We start from the raw sequence: 20,751 nt of genomic DNA, 5'->3' as shown, positions 1-20,751 counted from the left end.
AAAAAAAAAACATGTCATGAAGAGCTAAAATTTTCCCATATTTGCATGTTAGGAAGAAAAGGGGTTATGGTTCCACCTAATTTTCCACGACGTGTGTGTGTTCATATGAAATGGGAATGGCTTTATGTTGCTTTTATTAACTTGGTACATTTGATATTCTATTTTGTACTCCATTTTATACCTCATTTAATGAGTTCACTAATCACACGCACGTGTATTATCAGGGAGTTTCGTTTTAAAAAAAGGAAAAAAAAAAAGAGAAAAAAAACCTTAGGCTTGTTTCGAGCGTTGCTATGGATCACACATCATTTCATTGCTACCCAATCGAAGGAGTGGGAAAAGAAAATTATTTTTTTTTTTTTTTTTTCTTTTGGGGGGTCTACACTGATATATAGTAATGAATCGATCTTCATGCACTTTCGAAAAGAAAAAAATAAATATGCGAAAAGGATAATGCTGGAGATGAATAAGAAAATGGTCCTCCAAGTTGTGTAAATTTTATTAAGCACAATATTGTATGAGCATAGGGGAAACAAAAAAAAAAAAAAAAAAAAAAAAAAAAAAGAGAAGCGGAACCGAAGGACGCGGATCAAATACTGGATGAAACAAGTTTTGAACAAAAGTAGAGAACAATGTAAAAAACAAAAACAAGAGCAGGAAAATACTCCCACCCAGCAAAAAAAAAAAAAAAAAAAAAATTTATACATATATATATAATGTATATATACATACATGGGTTATAAGATAGCAATTCATATGTATACATTTACACTGTTTTTCTTATTAATATTAACTTTTATACTCACATTTTTTTTTTCGCCTGTTTGTTCATATTTTTTTCGCCTGTTTGTTCATATTTTTTTCGCCTGTTTGTTCATATTTTTTTCGCCTGTTTGTTCATGTTTTTTTCGCCTGTTTGTTCATGTTTTTTTCGCCTGTTCTTATTTTTTTCACCTGTTTGTTCATATTTTTTTTTTTTTTTTTTTTGCATGTATGCGCATATTTCTCATATATCTTTTTGTGTTTTTCGTTTCTCTTCTCGCGCTTATCGTTTCCCAGTTCCCATTTCCCATTTTGCATGTTCCATTTGTGCCTATTAAAAACGTATTTCCCAAGTGGGGCCATTTTAAAGCAGCTTATTTTACTCCAATCATTCCCTGTGTGCACGTCACCAACCGGAGAGTCCACACTGGGATAAGAGAGACACACTAAAGTAGGTCGAAACACATCAAGAGACACCTTGTTTGTACTCCACACGAGATAACCTACCGCAAAACTATGCGAAAATATACATGTACTTGTGTGCATATGTACATATGCATACTTTTGGGAAAGCATATGTGATGCCATATAAATTTTGTGAATAAAAACTTCTGTTCACCTTTGTGTGGACACATCATATTCGCTGTGCTTATGTAAAAGTAATATTTTTGTCAATTTAAAGAAGCAATAAGATATAAAGTAAATAAAATAAAACAAGACAGAAAAAAAAAAAATAAAATAAAAAAGGAACCTGATTTGCAACCCATTGTTTAACCTTTCGTTTGCGCTCTGCTGTAACACCATTCAAAGGTTATGTGTGATTGCACCATTTCGAGACAAGGAAGACCCACGACTGGTTAAGCTCAAAGGAGTAGCCCTAACCCAGTTGCACTAGCCAAGTTGCACTAACCCATTTGCATTAACAAACGACCGTCAATAGAACAATGAAAAAGGGAGAAAAGGGGAACCCCAAGGGGGAACCCCCTACGATGGTATACATGCAAATTTATCAAAAAATGTGCATGTACTATGAATATGCAATTAACGAAGAAGAAAGGAAAAATAAAAAGATTTTAAAAAAGAAAAAAAGCATGAAAGAATTGAAGCAAATACAGAATGAACTTGTCGAATTTTTTGATGAGAACATGGAATTGTTTGCAAATCCATTTCATTTTCTTCAGTATGAAGAAGAAGATGTAAACAAAAACGAGCTGAGAGATCATTTGTTAAATAATTTTTCATACTTGTTGAGTTATATGGAAGACATAATTAAATGTTCTGTCATGCTAAATAGAAATGCTTATTACATATGCTGGATATTTAATGAAGTATTCCAAAATATTCGCAATGATAGCATAAAAAATGAACTCACGAAATCTGCATTTATATGCGAAGTTTTTAAAGCATGTATAGAGAAAGAAAATTTAATTGTAATGATATTTTTTAACATTCTGAACTATTTAAACAAAAATGAAAAGGTTGGAGTTACAACTAAACATGGACGTACCAAATCATCCTCCAGAAATGAACACTATAGTGAAGAGAATGAAGAAAATTTAACAGACAGTGAAATGAAGAAAAATGATGAAGAGGGTGATCCAACGGACGCTGATGATGATGATTTGAAGACATCCACTGTTAGTAGCTCATCATCAAACAGTTCTATTAGAAGTATGAACATGTCAAGAATTACATCAGGAGAATATAATTCAAGTAACAAAATTAACGCTGATAGATTTTCCTTGTACATATTAACCCAGTTAACAGAAAATGATTTTGTAGAAAATATATTTACAGAGATTGAGAAAATTTTAAAATTCTTAATTAAATATGATGATGTTTGTGACAAAATTGATTATGTGTTTAATTACAAAACGCATAAAATTAATATCCTCTTTAACCTTGTCGATATCCTTTTTCTCTATTTTGCAAAATTTCAAGCTAATATTAATGACATATCCAGAATTTTTAAACTTCTTAACCATATTGTCTCCTCTAAATATTTCGATTTTATACCCACTGATCACTATGTTAAGGAATTGGATAACATGCTATTTCTCCAAGCAAGGAAGAAGAAGAAAAAATTCTTCACATATTTGAAAACAGTTAGAAATACAAAGTTTGTTACACAGATGGAGGAGTACTATCGCCTCGATATACCCATCTTCCCAGAGGTTCCAGTTGTCAACACTGCATCTGTGCAGTCCCCACCAGTTGAGAATCTTCAAACAACATCGCAATTGCAGCAAGTCTCTCAATCACAGGAAACTTCTCAACTTTCAGGAAGAGGCACTAATCCATTTGAGAGTCAGCAGATGGCCATGAATTCTACTTCAGCTGGAGGTTTGGGAAATGCATCCAATTTATCATTCCCACGGTCTAGTGGCAGCATGGGGATGAGTCTCGGTGTAAATAATGTCCCTTCAAATAATGCTCTTTCAAATAATATCGGTGCAAATAATGTCGTTACAAATAGTATCGGTTCAAATAATACCGGTGCAACATTTATGAGCGGCGCAAATGGTCCCTCTAACAATAATGCATCCCTATCGATGAAGAACAACTTAATGGGAAGTAAAATGCTTGAGTGTACTTCGAATATTGGGAGTAACCCATTCCAAAGGACGAATTCCATGGGGAACATTCCAAATATACTAATAAATGGAGAAGAGAAAAAGAAAAATGAAGATGCAAATAACGTGTTCAGATCTGCGAATATAGTAGAGGGCGACACGAGTGGATTAAGTGAGGGGAGGGGAGGTATACATAGCTTCAATGAATTGAGCAACATACGAGATTATAGACAAAAAATGTATGAACATCAAAGTGAGAAACTTAGAAACAATCAATACATGAACAAATGTTTAGATTGTATGGGATATTGGTACAACTGCAACTGTAGTATGAACGATTTTGACAAATCAAGTTTAACATTAACTACGCAGATTAGTCTATTATTAATATTATGCTTACATCCAAACATAGAAAAGTATGTGTATGAAAAGAAAAAAAATATAAATATAGATAATGCTTCACCAAGTAAGGAAGATGTAAATTATTTAATCGAATTAAAGAAAAAAAAAATTAATTTTCATAATTTTTACATTCCTGACACATGGAAATATAACTGCATGAGTTCAGTAAAAGATTTGAAACATTTAAATAGCATAAAAAATACATATTCTATTAGTTCTTCTTTTATTAACGAGAATATTTCCTATTACTACTCTTTCTTCACTAAGATAAGTGAAGAGGCAAAGAAGAAAAAAAAAAATTCAAAGAATTTTGAAAGAGTAATGAATCAAAAGCAAGAAAGTCAAGAATCTCAGCTACAAAAAGGGGACGATTTTTGGAATTGTGAAAACACATCAGAAATAAGCAATAATGCATCTAACATGATTGACGCGAATGTAATTATTCTACGATTTGTTGTTAACCTCTTTACACATAATAAGGAAGAAATATTTTCTTCCATTTTTGAAGATAATTTTTTTAAAGTGTGTTACAATTCTATATTGAAAAGAATATCAAGTGCAACACTTATAGGAACTTTAATATTTCATCTATTTCACATTTTATTCTCGTTCTCATTTATTAAAAATTCACGCACTACTGATATGTGGAATGCCTTTATTGATTATCACATTAAAAAAGATTTTCAAATTAAGAGGAAGAAAAAGGGAGATGAATTAAATGACAGAGAAGTAGAAGTAAGACGAATGAGTAGTATATCACCATATGTACCATTGTCAGGAGGAAAAACAGAACTTGTTGATGCTGTTAATGTTGATGATGTTGTTAATGTTGATGATGTTGATGATGATGTTGGAATGCTAAATATAAATGGAGAAATTGAACTAATTGATGAAGTAGCAGATATGTATGATCATAAAATAAGGCATGATCATCGTGGTGGTTACATAACTTCAAGGAGAATTTCACGAAATGGTGGAAATAATATAATATATATATACAAAAGAAAAGGAGAATATATCATTGATGTGTTAAATTACTTAAAAATTATTTGTAATAATTATCCCAGGCTTGTTAAAAAATATGTTTGTATATTGAAAAATGTAATAAATAGATACCACTCTAGAATAATGGAATTTTCACAGATAGATGAGACCATTTATCATCATAATTTGGTAGATCATCATCAAGTTAGTGAATATGAAAATAACAAAGGGAGTGTTGATGTCGGTGTTGGTGGTAATTGTAGTAGCGATTTTGAAAAATTTTACTCAGTAAAGGAAAATAAATTTTTGAATATAAATGAAGAAAGGAAAATGATTATAATGAAATACAAGAATTTAAAAATAATAGCAGAAGAAAAAATGAAAATTTGTTTAGATTTTTACTCAGATGTCTTTGTTAATGTGTTAGATTTTGCATCTGTTTTATGTAACAATTTATACGATCTGAAAATAATTGAACATGTCGTACTTTGTTTTAAAACACCACTTACAGCTAATTTAAATATTTTTAATTTAACGAAAAAATTATATAGTCAATTTGTTTCAGCGTTGAATGGAAAATATAATGAATTCTCAAAAATTGCAAATAAACAACACATTTATGAAAAAACTAGAAATAATGAAAAAACATCCATTCATTTCTTCGATGATAGGAACTTAATCAGTTCTAACAAGTTTTATAACAAAGAAGAAGCATACAGAAATGTGCTAAACAGCAAAATATTTTCCCATACATCTATTGAAGATACAAAAGATTCTATTCATTTTCGCATAAATACTACGCCAACTCCTTATGGTATTAACAATTCAGTCTCTGAAAATCTGGATATTACTCACCATAACGCAGGGAAACAAAATAACAGTGCTTTTATTACATATTTGTCACATTTTAAAATTCTTCTGCTTGAAAAACTCTATCAGCAAAATAATTCTCTTAAGGGTATACTAAAAAATAACAATGTTTTGGAATATTTACAGAATAACAACATATATCTGAACAATCTTATTAAGGAAAATTCCTTGATCGAAAAGCATCTTCTTCAGAAGGGTGTGTTAAAGTACGACACATCAAGGCATGATTCTTTCATCAAAAACTTATCTTTTCTGAGGGATCATAACGAGGCATGTGTAAAGGAGGCCATTCGATTGTTGCAGGATATAAGCCATGGAACTGAAGAGCTGAAACCTTTCGTGGAGTGCAAATTGGCAACTGCCGACACAGCACTGAACGCGGTAATGGGTTCTGCCGTAGCATCTAACGCGGTAATGGGTTCTGCCGTAGCATCTAACGCGGCAATGGGTTCTGCCGTAGCATCTAACGCGGCAATGGGTTCTACTGCAGCATCTAACGCGGGACAGCCGATGAGCGAACTTTTAGAAAAAATTCTGGATCAGGAAAATTGCCTTGACTATCTGCTAGCAGAAAACAAATTAACGGAGAATCTGTTGAGAGAAAATAACTTCTTGAAATATGAATTTAACAAATACAATGTAGTAGATGCGCTATTCAAAAATAAATTTGAGGAAAGCCAGTTAAATAGACTGAAAAGTATGATTCTGAGCGAATATGATGTAAATGAAATTTTAGCATATGAAGAAAAATTTAAAAACCTAATAAGTAAAAATCATCAAGGGTTATATAACAACAAAGAAGCTATTAAAATATTTTTTGATGAAAATAAAAATGCAATAGATTTTTTCAAAGACAATAAATATAAAATGCCATTATTTAAAGATGATTATGATGATGATAGTGGGAGTATGATGAATGAAAGTATTATGAATAGAGCCAAAATAATTTTAAAAAATGAGTTACAAAGGGAGAATAAAAATAAGAATATAGATGCAAGATATTTAATAGCTAACATTTTTGAACACAATTTTTATCCTTACAATAGCTTGATAATGTTGGAAAAATGTCTTCTTTTCCTATCATCAGTAAATAACAACAAATTGTGTTACTACCTCCCAATTAATAAAAATTTGCTTATAGATTATATACTACTAGAACAGTACGAAGGAAATAGTTCCAGCGCGATGAATGTTGAAAATTTAAAAGCTGGATTGAAAGAAAATACAGAGTATTATGAACTAGAGGATGATAAGAAGTTATTTAAAATTAGAAATCGAAAATATAATAACTTAATTTCTCTAATAGATACAAAAAATATGACAAATACTACAAATTTTAAAAATATTTTTATTCATAATTTAAATTTACAAAGCAAAATAAATCAAGAGAAGGATAAAAATATAAAGAAGTACAGAACTATGCACCTTCTTGATATCTTGTATGAAATTATGAAGACAAAGTATAATTCTCAAATTGATATTATTAATTTAAAATGTTTATGTATAGAAGTTCTTTGTTCAAGTTTTGTCAAAAATTCCTCATCAGCCCTGTCCGTTTTATGCACCTTAACAGATGTATTTCCAGAAATATTTTTCGAAGTTATGAAAAAATACAATGAACAAAGTGACCGAGTGAAAAAGCATTTTGAAAAGATAGACAAATTAGTGTCTATGGGGTATATAAAAAATGATAAGTTAGAAATATTAGCAAATAATTTCACATTTCCTTATTTTAATCTTAAAATTATTATAACATTTATGAAATGTGTTAATTTTTTAATATATATGATTGGAATTAAGAGAAAATTTAATTTGTCTCTAACAAAAATATGGCATTTTTTTAACAATATCGATAAAATTGATGAGATTGACAAAAAAATTAGAAGAAAACAAATGGAAGAGAACCAAATTGGCCTCCAAATGAAAAATGGTTATTATAGCGATCAAACGGGTGGTAGTTATATACGCTCTCGTGGTAACCATATTAATCCAAGAAAAAGTTTCAATGGAAAAGCATCAAAAAAGGGAAGTAATTACATTTTCTTTGATATTTTTTTTAATTTCGATTTGTTTTTTGATGAACTCTGCACAGACGATGAGGAGGATGAGGACGGACAGCAGAAGGGGAATGACAAAGAAGAAGAAGATGAAGAAGAAGAAGAAGAAATGGAAGATAAGCAGCTACAAGAAGCAAACGGGAGGACAAATCGAGATACACACCCAGGAGATACAATGAACAATGATAGAAATGGACGAAAGAGAAAAAAAAAAATAAATAACATTCATGAGCATCATATCAGTAGTAACATGCATAGGGGAAACAACAGTGGAGGAAAAATTCCCACGAGGAACCATCCGATGGAAGGGCAAAACGATGAGATGAATGATGTTTATGAAAATTGTCTGAAAAAAAAACTAATGATTGAAGACCAAGAAAAGAACGTTTGCAAACATTTAATACTATTGACAAATTATGTGGTGCAAAATATATTTTACAATCTTATTAATAATTTCATTTTAAAAAAATTAAGAGACAAAAAATATGAAAATGAAGATCAACTAGATGACAATATCAAATTGGAGTTTTTTATGAATAGGCAAGAAAATTCTTTATTCAAAAGGAGATATAATTATTACATGCAAAAGTCCAAAAATTTAGATACACAAATTTATAATTTACAAAATGAAATTAACATGAACACATCTAACATCCATCAAATTGAACAAGTCTTGAAACAAAATAATATTCCTTTTGAACCCTATATTTTATCGCAAAAAATGTTTGACAAATCCTTTGCTGATATTGCAAACTTTGGAGAAAATTCCTTTTCTACTTCCCCAAGTTTTTTGTCGTCCAATTTATCGACATCTCTCTTCAATCAGGCTGCGAAGCCCATCAATGATGGTGCTCCTTACCTCTTGAACTCCACAGCAATTTCAAATCAATTCAGAAACAGTGCAGGAGGAGGAACTACACAATTTAATGAAAAGATGGGAAATTTATTTAACAATTCCTCCACTTCTACATCAGTCCCTTTAACAAACGGAACAGGGGCTTCTCCATTTTTAAACTCAGGAAATTCATCGACTAGTGCATTAACTATGGGAAATGTCGGTGCAAAGCAGTCGGGGCTTTTGAATCAGACATTTGGAAATATTGGTGCAGCTGGTAGTAGTAATAGTAGTAGTGGCTTATTGGGATCATTATCTAGTAATACAATTAGCAATGCAACCGGAGGTGCTACCTTTGATGGAAGCCATTTTAGTGGATACACAAATCCACTTTCGACATCCCCAAGTGGAAATGCATTACCCATTGAAAATACAAAAACGATATTCGAATCATCAACTAGATGGGGTTCTGTTTCTCCATCGCATGCAGGAACTGCAGTGACTACAGCTGGAACAGCATCTATAGCAGGGTCACCCAGTTTTTCTTCCCTTATATCTGGTACAACAAATAACAAAGTTGTTTCGGGACCCAGCACGAGCAGTCTTTTCAATACTCCAACAAGTGCCCTAGTAACAGATAACATGGGTAATAAACAAGTAAGTGGTTCGTTATCATCACTTTTTGGATCCAATCTTGGATCCTCGAGTAATTTGTTTAATCCAGGTGTCGGTAACACTGGCAGTAACAGTGGTGGATCATTCGGGTTCAATCAGGGCGGAGCTACATCTAGCAATTCACTTTTCAGCATTAGCCCCACGGCAACTACATCTGGGAGTTTATTTAGGAACACATCTAACCAGATGCAGCAGACGCAGCAGACGCAGCAGAGTGGATTATCTTCCAACGCAGGAGGAATAGGGAGGAGCCTCTTTGCAAACACAACTGAGAATGCACAACAGCAGCAGCAAAGTAGCACATTATTTGGTGGTAGTAGTGTCACGTCAATCCAGAATATAAATTCGATTCCAAATGCAAGCATAGGATTTGGTAATACAACCTCTGGTAATATAAGTAAACCTAGCTTATTTACCCCAGTTAGCCAAAACAGCATTTTCTCAAACAGTTCCTCCATAGCATCTGGAAGCAACACATCTAACTCGTTATTCAATCCGAGTGGAATTATGACAAATAATTTATCAAATCCAGTTACTGGAAGTAGTGGGACCATGTTTGGAAATGTTGTAACTTCTAATGCAACACAAAACAAAGGATTATTCTCTCAAGGAACAACATCTCCCATTATTACATCTGTGCAGAATCAGATAGGCAATAATTCTGGAACATCATCCAACTCCTTATTCTCATTTCAGAATAAAAGCACGACATTATCTGGCACAAACACAGGATTTCCTGCTTCTAACTTTTCAAATATGTTTGGAAAAAGTACAACAACAACAACAATAACAACTCCTATGTCAAATTATTCCATTCGTAGTGATAGTAGAAGTAATAACGCAAATAGTACCAGCCTCTTTGGAATCGGATTATCCAATACACCAAACAATAGTACAATGGGACAGAATAGTTTGGGTTCTAATATTGGAGGTTTAGGCGTAACAAGCAGTCCAGCTAGCTTTTTTTCAAATCCAGCGAATCCACCTTTACATCTAAACAATGAGAGCACATCTAAAATGACGACTATGTTTGGAAACACGAGTTCTTTTGCATCTCCAAGTGGTAACACTTCCATGTTTTCAAGTACAAATCAGATCAGTGGATTATTTGGCACAGGTGTAAGTAGTAGAGCTGGTATTGGCATGAACAGTGGTGTGAATATGATAAATTCTAATCCATTAAATGGAATTCAAAACCTTCTGAACGCAGGTTCAATAGAAAATATGGAACAATTAAAGAACTTTTATGAAAACTTGAAACTGAAGACAAATGGGTTATATGCAGAAGTATACAAACACCGATTAGAATTAAAAAAAAATGAATATAATTTGATGAAAGAAAAGAAAATACAGATAATTAAAGAAAATAAATTACGTGAAGCAAAGAGCAGATCGGACATAAATTTTAAAGATAGCGAAATGTATATTTTAATAATTCTAGTGTTTATGTATTTTAAACTGATACTTAAGGGACCTTTGCCATTAAATGATAATAATAAAAGTATGAACAAAATTATGAATGAAAGATTCGATTTTTCTTGTGATTTTCGACCTACCATGTATCTCTTCAATCAGATATTGGGTGAATCTAACAAATTTATGAATATCTTTTTTAATGTTATTTTTCTGGACAATATAATGCACGAAGAAAACAAGACTATGCATGAGATGATTCTAAAATGTAAAAATTATGTTGATTACATTAGTGTGTGCACTCAAAGGAAGAATCTTTTTCTAAAAAAGAATCTGAATGGAGGAGAGAGTGGAGCAATTAACAGTAATGGAAAAATTACAAGCTCTGACAGTAGCACTGGTAATGAGAAGTTCTCCACGTGTGATGACTTTTCAAAAAAGAATTTGTTCAGTTCTGCTACTTGTGAAGTGTACTATGAAAAGAAGATGCAATACATGCCATGCTCTTACGCCAAAGGATTTTATAATTCTCTATTTTTATACAAAATCAAAGCATTTGGGTTAAACATTTTGAAGATCCTGTTTGAGAGAGATGTGCTGTTCATTCACATGTACACCCTTTGGAAGAATGAAAAAATGTTGCATCAGAAAATAGGGAAATTTCATTTCGATGTCAATTTTGTGGATAACAATTCGTTAAAGAATGAAGCGAAGAATGAATCGAACAACCAAACGGGGAATGAAGTAAACAATCAAACGAGTGGAGCGTTCCGAACAGGAGTCAATGATCCTATTGTTAGCAAAGATATAAATGTGACAGAATCGCTTAGTACTCCAATATGTGTTCATAATTTTTTATTTAAAAATATTAACGTGAATTCGAGAACGACTTATTTAATTTTGTTATTAAATAATTTTTTCAGAACAAAGGAGATTGACAAAATGATAATATTTTTTATTTTACAAATATTCATTAGGGATTGTAAAACTACCATTAATATACTAAAAAGGGATAATGAATCTTTTAATTTTTTGAAATATGCGCTTCGAAATATTTTTATTTATAATTTGAATATGCAAAAATTTAACAATTGTTATGTCATTTCGAATAGAACTATTAAAATGCAAAAAATTCTTAACAACTTTGTTGATCTGCCTTTATTATACTTTTTGAAAAATGTTGAAAATAGAAAAAGTAGAACTTTATTCAAAATGAAAAATAGAATTTATAATCAAACTTCTTCCAAAAGCAAGGAAATACTTAACACGCCCAACTGGATCTCCTACCTCAAAAATGAGAAAAATCAAAATGGATTCAAGGAAGATGAAGAAGATGTCATGGTGGTGGATGATGATGATGATTACCATGACTATGACGATAAAAGGGTTGGAATAAGAGAAGATCACGACGCAGTAAGGAAATTCCATCAAAAGAATAGAAAAAGGGCATCTATTATTATTACTGAAAAACAAAATGATAAATTGGATAGAGGAAATTGCAGGAGACGTTCACTTGATCATGTGGATAAATACAGGACAGAGGAAGATAGTCTATCATACGATGAGACAAGCGAGTGTAGCATCAACAAGAAGTATAAAGAGAGGGATAATAACTTCTCTTATGGTGATAGTTTCTCCACGGATGATGATTACTTCTCCAATGATGATGATGAGTTCTCTTATGGTGATGGCTCTTCTCAGGATGGTAGGAATTTCTCCTATGATGAAAAAGACGAATCAGTTGATGAAGAAAAGAATTTCAAAGACAAAGATGCTACAGGAGTTAACAATTTGTCTAGGAAAAACTTCCATTATTTAAGTGGAGATGATTATGATGTTCATGATATATATAACAATGTCAAGAATTACAAAAATGAAAAACATAGAAATGCAAAGAAAATATATAGAAAAAAATGTAACAGAAGATGGAAAAGGAATGTACAAAAATTGGATGATGAATTTATTACACAGTATAGACGAATGAAATTAAAGAAAAAAAATGAACTAAAATATATATATGATTGTCTATCCGATGATGATTTGATAGACACAATTAAAAGTAAAAAAATTTGTGTATTCTATGATGATAAAGAAAAGGAAGAAGATAATGACAATTTGAATTTGTATAGTTTATCTTCAGAAAATTTAAATGGCAACTATTATAGAGGTGATTATTATAAAGAAATCAAATCTATTGATTCAAATCTTATAGGATACTGTAGTTCTTATAATTTACTTCCCATAAACAATTTCTACACAGAAAAATATGATTTTCTAGAAAATGAACTTGTATATACCAGCGATTTGAAGCTCTATCTCTACGTGAAATCATTTAAGAGACATACATATTTTAAAAGATTACTGGGAATTGAAAACGCTACTCATGGAAGAATAAATAACACCGACTTACCTTCCACTGTTAGCACTAAGGAAAAAGGGGCAATTACATCAGGTATTTATTTGTCTGGAGAAAAAGAGGAAAAAAATGAACAGCACAATGTTAGCGTTACAAATCAAAGATCAGAAGAGGATCAAGAACGTGAAGTAGAAAAATACAATGGAGGAGAAAGAAAAGGAAATGCAAGAACATCGTCCCCATTTTTAAATGTTGAAAAAAGAATACCAGGAAATAAAGTTGGATGTGGCATAGGAAGCAGCTGCATTAACAGAACTGAGGATGAAAATCCTTTTCATCCAAACGAAGGAATTCAATATGATGAGACGAATGAGGCAAAGGATATAGAAAGAATCATAGAAGGTGAATTAAAATTTTATGATTTCTTTAACAGATTAAACAAATTTAATGAAAACATGGTGGCCCCAAATATTTATTATGATAATAATAGGGATGAAAAATTAAAATATATTGAATATTTAAAAAAATCTTTAGATAAGGAAAAATTAAACACAGAAAAGAGATATAAAGAGGATTTACTCATCCCAATAAAAGATTTGTTGATAGAAAAGAAAAAAGAAACAGAAAAAAAGTTAAGTACAGAATTGAAAAAAAAAGTTTTTTTTTTAAATAATGAATTGTGTGAATGGATTGAATTAAGTCATTTGCTAAATGTAGACATTGATTATAACGATATAAGAGGATTAAATAAAAATAAAATTCTAAACAATTATAGTAAAATTCCAATTACAAAACTTATTTTGTACTTTTATGAAATTATTACGAGAAAGTTTTTATTTCTCAACAATTCAGATTCTTTGATTGAAAATTGTGTATTATCACTCCTAGGATTGTCATTTGTTCCATCCAAACAAAACGAAAAAAAAAATCTCCTCATGTTGATAGATGAAGGAATGGAATTAGAACAACAGTGCTTTTTGAATACCATGATAAATTGTGTCATTGTAGACTTTTCCACGTTCGACAGCATACGGGATTTGATACATGTGGATTACGACCCTATGGAAAATTTCACGAACGAAGAGGAGGAAGAACATGTCAATCACAACCGTGTCGATTACAGACGTGCTGAGTACACAAATACTAGTGGCATTACCCATGTTACTCGTGCGTTAGGGCCAAATTTTCACACACATGAACATAACAAACACGTGAAATTTTTCTCTATGAAGGAAAAAAGCAAAGATTACTACAGAAATAATATCCATTTGAATCGGCTAAACAATTGGAAGCAATACAACATATTCGAAAAAAATTCTTATTTTGCAAAAAGTTTGAACATTATATATATGATTTCAAAGAACAAGAAAATGAAAGATTACATAATCAGCCTAATAAACAATATGTGGGTCAACAAATTTAACGTGTTTTATTATATAACACAATATATAAACGTAGAAAAATTAAAAGATACAGAAAAAATTCTTTTTTTAAAAATCTCGTTTCATATTTTAAATATATTTGTTCCCATCATTGATAATATATTAAATAATATAGATAAACACGTCGACTGTTTTATGAACATTAATTTTATTATGAATGACCAGGATGATGATGATGATCTAGATGAAAAAAGAAAGGGGAAAAAAACATTTTCTCAGAATCCTGCACTAGAAAAAACAGAAACACAAATAAATACTTCAATAAATGATGTGTCAGAAAAAAAGGGTATCAAAAGGGAGACTCAAAATTATAGCTATTTTAAAAATGTGAATCCATTTGACAATATTATCAATAAAGAAAATTTTAATGAAAAGAAAAATCTTTTTGAATTCTTAAATCCAATTTTTAATCATGATAATTTAAAAAATTTCATAAATCATTATATACATATTATAAAAAATTACAATGACAGTTATTTAAAACATTACATTTATCACTATTATCTGTTCAATTATGATTTCCATTTTCAAAACATGTATAACTTTACAAACACAGAATTTGTGCATTATATAAAAAATGATAATCTTATTCGTCAAGATGGAATTAATACAAGTTCTCACTTCACAAGTGATAAAAGTGTTAATATTTTGTATACTAGCATAATAAACACCTATGTGAACTTTTGCAAAATACTGAATAATACAAGTACTAGGAAGAGGAGAGATTGGCAAGAAGAATTTAGTGCAATGAACAATCAACTCTCATCTAAAGACATTTTCGAAGAATCTGCTAGAACACAAGAAGAAGGAATCATATCTGAAACTGCAGAAAATGGTACCAACCACCCCGTTGAACCTTTGAAAAATACCCACCTGAACAGTTCAGGTAAAAATTTCAACTTTGAGCACTTGAATGATATTATTGGAAATAAAACATACCTGCGAAGATTTTTCAACAAGTACTACCTCAACAGGGGTTGTTGCTTGCAGGGGTCAAGGAATGAAGAAGAAGATGAAGAGGAAGCCATTACACGAGTTCGAAACCGAAGTGCTGGAAGAGGTAGAAGTGGTAGAAGATTAACAAAGAGAATGATGTGCATCACAGCACGTGCGAAGGAACAGCAGTACCTAGAAAAGAACGTCTACATTTTCAACAGTTTGAATTACCTGAACATTAACTACAAAAATTGGCTTGTCGTGTATAAAACATATATTGAAAAAATTACTTACCTGGTAGACGTAGTTTTGAAAATTAAAAATAACACAATAAACAAAAAAATTCACTATTTGAAGAATTACTTTTACATAATTAATAATATTCAGAGGCATCTAAAAGGAATAACATACATAATAAAATCATCTCATTATATCAACTTTAATATACAGATTACTCCAATCCTGTTTATAGTATATCTATTTATTACAATTTTCTTCTTTTCTCATAATAATAAATTTGCACTTAGATATTTGACTCGAACAAATAGAGGATTCAACAATTTGTTTAGAAGCAATAAGAAGAAGAAGAAATCTGCTCTCATGGATGATTCTCAAGACACTGGAGAAGCTTGTGACATGGAGTATGATTCTGAGAATAATAACATCCATTTTGGAGGAACTTCACGTGAAATGAACAGACGAAGCATCTTAATGGATGACAACATGAGTTCTGAAAGGAGTAGAACTCATTCCATTCATGATGAAATAGAATCCATGAAAAGAAATAAATTAAGTTCAGGAATCAATTTGCACTCAGATAAATACAATCAATATACATATAATTTAAGTAACTATGAGGGAAATGATAAGAATGTTCAACGAGATGAAAAATTCAAAATAGATCATTTGAAATATCACAAGAAATTAAAAATGTGTAATAACTTTTCTAAACAAATTTTAAATAAAGAGTTTAAAAATAATGTGTTGAAATTTCCAAAAAATTTTGCTAATACAGATGAATATAATGGTGATATTGTTTCTTCCACTCGTTCATTTAGTTCGAATACAAGGAAGAAGAACCCTCTTTTCAGATTAAAAGAAAATCATAAGAATGGTTACAACAGTGATGCTCGTGTGTGCAATTACACGAGCCAGCACTTGTTTGGAGTAGGAAATACAGAAGATGATGAAGATGAAGAAGGTGAAGAAGGTGAAGAAGGTGAAGAAGGTGAAGAAGAAGATGAAGGAAGAAAAAGAAGGGACGGTTTAAACATCAAAATTGGGAAGAAGGAAATTTACTACAATGTGCATAACGAATATGCAAAATTGATTCTAAAGAGTAACGAATTTTTTGATGATTTATTAGAATTACTTATAATATTAATTACAAAAAAGCACCCCATATTGAATAAGTACACAATCATATACATTTACGAGTGTCTGTATACTCTTTTAAATATTTATCATTACAATTATGTGTATAGTGAAGAACATAAGCTGGGCCAAAGTAAAAATATGTTTCTATCCCTTATGAAAAGAATCGATCAAGATATACTTAACGATTTTATCAGCAATTTGTTTATAGATTCATATAAGAATTTCTTTATTAATAAAAATTCTGTTATTCCAATTTATTTTTACAACAACATTTACAAGTTTATTGATTACAACACGGAAGTATTTTTATACACAAACCAGAAGTGTGTCTCCAGGGACTACGAACTTATGGACGTGCACCCTGTGTATGCAGAAGGGAATACAAGCAGAAGCAAGGGTGATGAAGGAGAAAGACAAAAAAGTTATGGGGATAACGCAGCAATGATGGGAACCTCTTCTACAAGCTTGCGTGGAGGAAGGGGAGGTACATCGATGATGCACGAATTTTTTGAAGATACGGATGATTATGAAAATAAGAAACTAGTAAGTTTCCACTTCAAAGATCACTTTAAAAATAAAATACATTTAAATAATAAAAGTTTGAACTTTTATGAAGAAGTATATTGTTGTAATTTTTTGTATAATCGAAACGATCTAAATGTTCTGAGCATCAATTTGTTAATATTTCTACTTAACAAAATAGGTATATACGAAATAGATATAAAGATTGATGAGAATAATATCAAGAATTTAATTAAAGGAAATTTATTTTTATTTCATAAAAATGTGGAAGAAAAACAAAATGAAAATAAAATGTTACACACATGTTTTTTATTGAGTTCTTTATGTGACACAACGTATGTGAACGAATTTGTACAAAAGGAAAATTTATTTAATCTTTTTCTAAAGAGTAACATATTTGATAATATGTATGAATATAAATTTAATTATCTCTCTAGTAGTATACCCTTTTTAACATTTCCCACCAATTTCTTGAATAATAAAAATATCTATCTTCCACTTCCTATGCTTATTATTTCCTACATCACAGTTATATTAAAAACGGTTGATAAGAAGGGTTTACATTTGTTCAGATGGATTGGGAATTGGATTGTTAAAAATATTCATATTTTTGTTAACCATTTAATTGTAAATAATTACTTGATGAAATCCAATGAAATTACTCATGAGGTTAATAATTTTACTACATATAACCACGAGTTGATATACAAGTGCTTGTGCTATGCATCTACTTGCAATTTTTCCAAACAGAAAGGATCAGCAGGAGCAGGAGGAACGATTCAAGAAAATGCACAATTTGGTAGCTTTTCCAATGACAGAAATGAAGTACCTACATCTACAGATGCAGTTGGAAGCAATCCACTAAACCATTTGGATCATAGCAAAAAACAGATTCAAGGGGATTGGTTTGACAGTCGTCGTTCATATCTGAACAACAATAAGAAAGGGAACTCAGAAGAATGCATAAATCACGCTAACATTAGCTTAGTTAATTTGGACATCATATATTGTAGCACATATTACTTGCTTAGGTTGTACAAAAATTATCTCTTGTATATACACCAAAATTACTTGAGTTTAAAAAAACTGAAGATAATGAAAAAAACGTCCAGAAGCAAGAAACTGTTGGGTTCTAGAAGAAGTGCGAGAGCGAAACAGAAGAGAAGTAAAAATGTTGTTATGGCACATGGGTTCATGGAATCGGATGATGAAGATGTTGTTGGAGCTAATCACGAAAGCAAGGATGTCACCACTGCCCATGCTGCTGCTAATGAGGAGGAGGAGGAGGAGGAGGACTACAGTGATAGTAGTGATAGTAACAATAGTGTTGATACTAGCGATACTAGCGATAGTAACAATAGTAACGATAGTAGCGGAGATGGAAGAAGTGGAAACAATGGTTGGGGTGATAATATGAAAGGAGAATTACATGAACATATGAAAAGAAAAAGAAAAAAACAATCTGGTACAAATTTGACATATGGAGAAGATTATTTTGTACATGGGGACTACTACTACTACAATCATGGTGATCAAGAGGGTACGAGATTTACGCAAGGGGGAAAGAATAGCACAAGAATTGGTGATTTATTGAGTGAAAAGAAAATGCAGAATATGGCCGCAGCGTATGATTATTCACAAGGACAAGAATACATGCAACAAGCTTCCAATGATGAGGATTTTTTTGTGGATACATCCCTAAATTTCGAATTTAATGAAATATCTCTAAACATTTGTAACATAATTAAGGAACATAATTACATCCTTCAGTATATTAAAGACTTACTTAATATTTTATCCATTTTTGTAATTTATGACATAAGTTTGAAAGATGAAAATGATTTATTGAATAAGAATTTAAATAATAGCACTCTTGAAAAAAGAAGAAAAAATATTAGAACTCATAGGATTTTACAAAATATTATTCCAAAATATTCCATAAAATTTCATTGCATTAATTTATGTCTTGACATAATTGAATATGATATTGGACTATATGATGAATATGTGCAACAATCAAAAACAAAGTATTATGAATATATAAAAATTATTTTAAAAGTTTTTATGAATACTTGTTTTTATTTTATTAACATTATAAAGTTTGAAAATTATCACATGTTAAAAAGTGTTTCCTTAGCCTTGAAAAAATTGACAAATATTATTTACTTCCTATTGAATAATTTGACAATTAAAGAAAAATCATCTGAACAAAATTTTACTCTTCTAAATAAATTTATTTACGACACAAGTGCGATGGCCAAAAATCCACATGAAATAACCACAGAATTGTTTAACTCGGATGACAATATCTTTAGTGATATAAAAAAGGGAAATGTATCTTCAGTACCAGGAACGTACGAAGCATCATCATGTGGTGTATATAGTGGACAATATGCATCTGGATTCACCACAAGCACAGCAGTTGGAGAAGGAGCAAGAGGAGGAACAACAACAAGTGCAGGAGGAGGTGCATCAGACAATATTAAAAAATTCTTTGAAAATATTGAAATTGATATTCATGTATTGAAGAAAATACTCACATGTGTCATCTACTTTACCTATGCTATGTTAAGCAATCAGAAAGTCAACAAAATTAACATTGAAAATATTAATCTAAATCACATTAACAAAATAAACTTGAAGAAAATTGCGAATGCTTACCTTGAGAAAAACAACATCCTCAACGTATTTACTTTCATCCTACAAAGGTCTACGCAGATTTATTACCTCCTCTACAATTATGCGGTGGAAGCCATTTCTATGCGAAGATAGTTTTTTTTACCTCTGTTATATGCAAAATTGGAATGGTCGTAGATGAAAAAAAAAAAAAAGGGAGGGCATGTGTTTGTGTGGTTGGGTGTGTGTGTGTGGGGAGGATATGAGAGGAGATAAGTCTTTCTGTACAAATCCAAAATTTACTGTGAGACAGACACATTATGACCATACATCCTTGTCAATGCAATCCATGCTACGCACACAGACCAACAGGCAGATATTTTTTCTGATACAGCACTCAATGAGTATACTTTTTTTTTTTTTTTTTTATTTTCTATAACATATTTTTACACGTCCATGTTTTATGCATAAATATATTATGTCTCAAAAAAAGTGGGCATATATAATTAAAAAAAAAAAAAAAAAGAACGAAAACAAATGCTTAAAAATTGTTGAAAACGTGAAAGCGCGAAAGCGCGAAAATGTTGAACTTAATAAACTTGTATGAATTTTAAAAATTTTTAAAAAAATTAAAAAAAAAAAAAAAAAAAAAAAAAAAAAAAAATCACACCAAGTAGCATGTATATATATAAAACAGGTGGTGTGTGTTGTATACGCGAAGGCCTAAAGTATAATTATACAATCCTCCACCATTTTCTATTTTTATGAGCGTAAATGTTATTTTTTCTATTTTTTTTTTTTTTTTTTTAAACTATTTTAAAACAATTGCTAAAAAAACATCTTCATGCATACATGGGGCAAGGGAGGGAGGGAAGAGGGGGTCTTGCTTGCTTGGTAAAACTTCTAGACCTTAATCCATATGGACTCAGAT

At 30.9% G+C, this 20,751-nt stretch overlaps 1 protein-coding gene across 1 annotated transcript; it reads left to right on the top strand.

Annotated features, from left to right (window-relative positions):
- Nucleotides 1–1,706: 1,706 nt before the first annotated feature.
- Nucleotides 1,707–19,976, top strand: PGO_113840 (hypothetical protein, conserved; the record flags this gene model as incomplete). Its single annotated transcript, XM_028688718.1, has 1 exon — nucleotides 1,707–19,976. The coding sequence occupies one exon, from the start codon at nucleotides 1,707–1,709 to the stop codon at nucleotides 19,974–19,976; it is 18,270 nt and encodes a 6,089-aa protein (XP_028544519.1).
- Between the last annotated feature and the right edge of the window lie 775 nt (nucleotides 19,977–20,751).

This window comes from Plasmodium gonderi (genome assembly GCF_002157705.1).
Source record: "Plasmodium gonderi DNA, contig: Chr11, whole genome shotgun sequence".
Classification (NCBI taxonomy): Eukaryota; Apicomplexa; class Aconoidasida; order Haemosporida; family Plasmodiidae; genus Plasmodium; species Plasmodium gonderi.
Note: the sequence above shows the minus strand (reverse complement) of the source record. Positions and strands in the feature narration are given on the sequence as shown.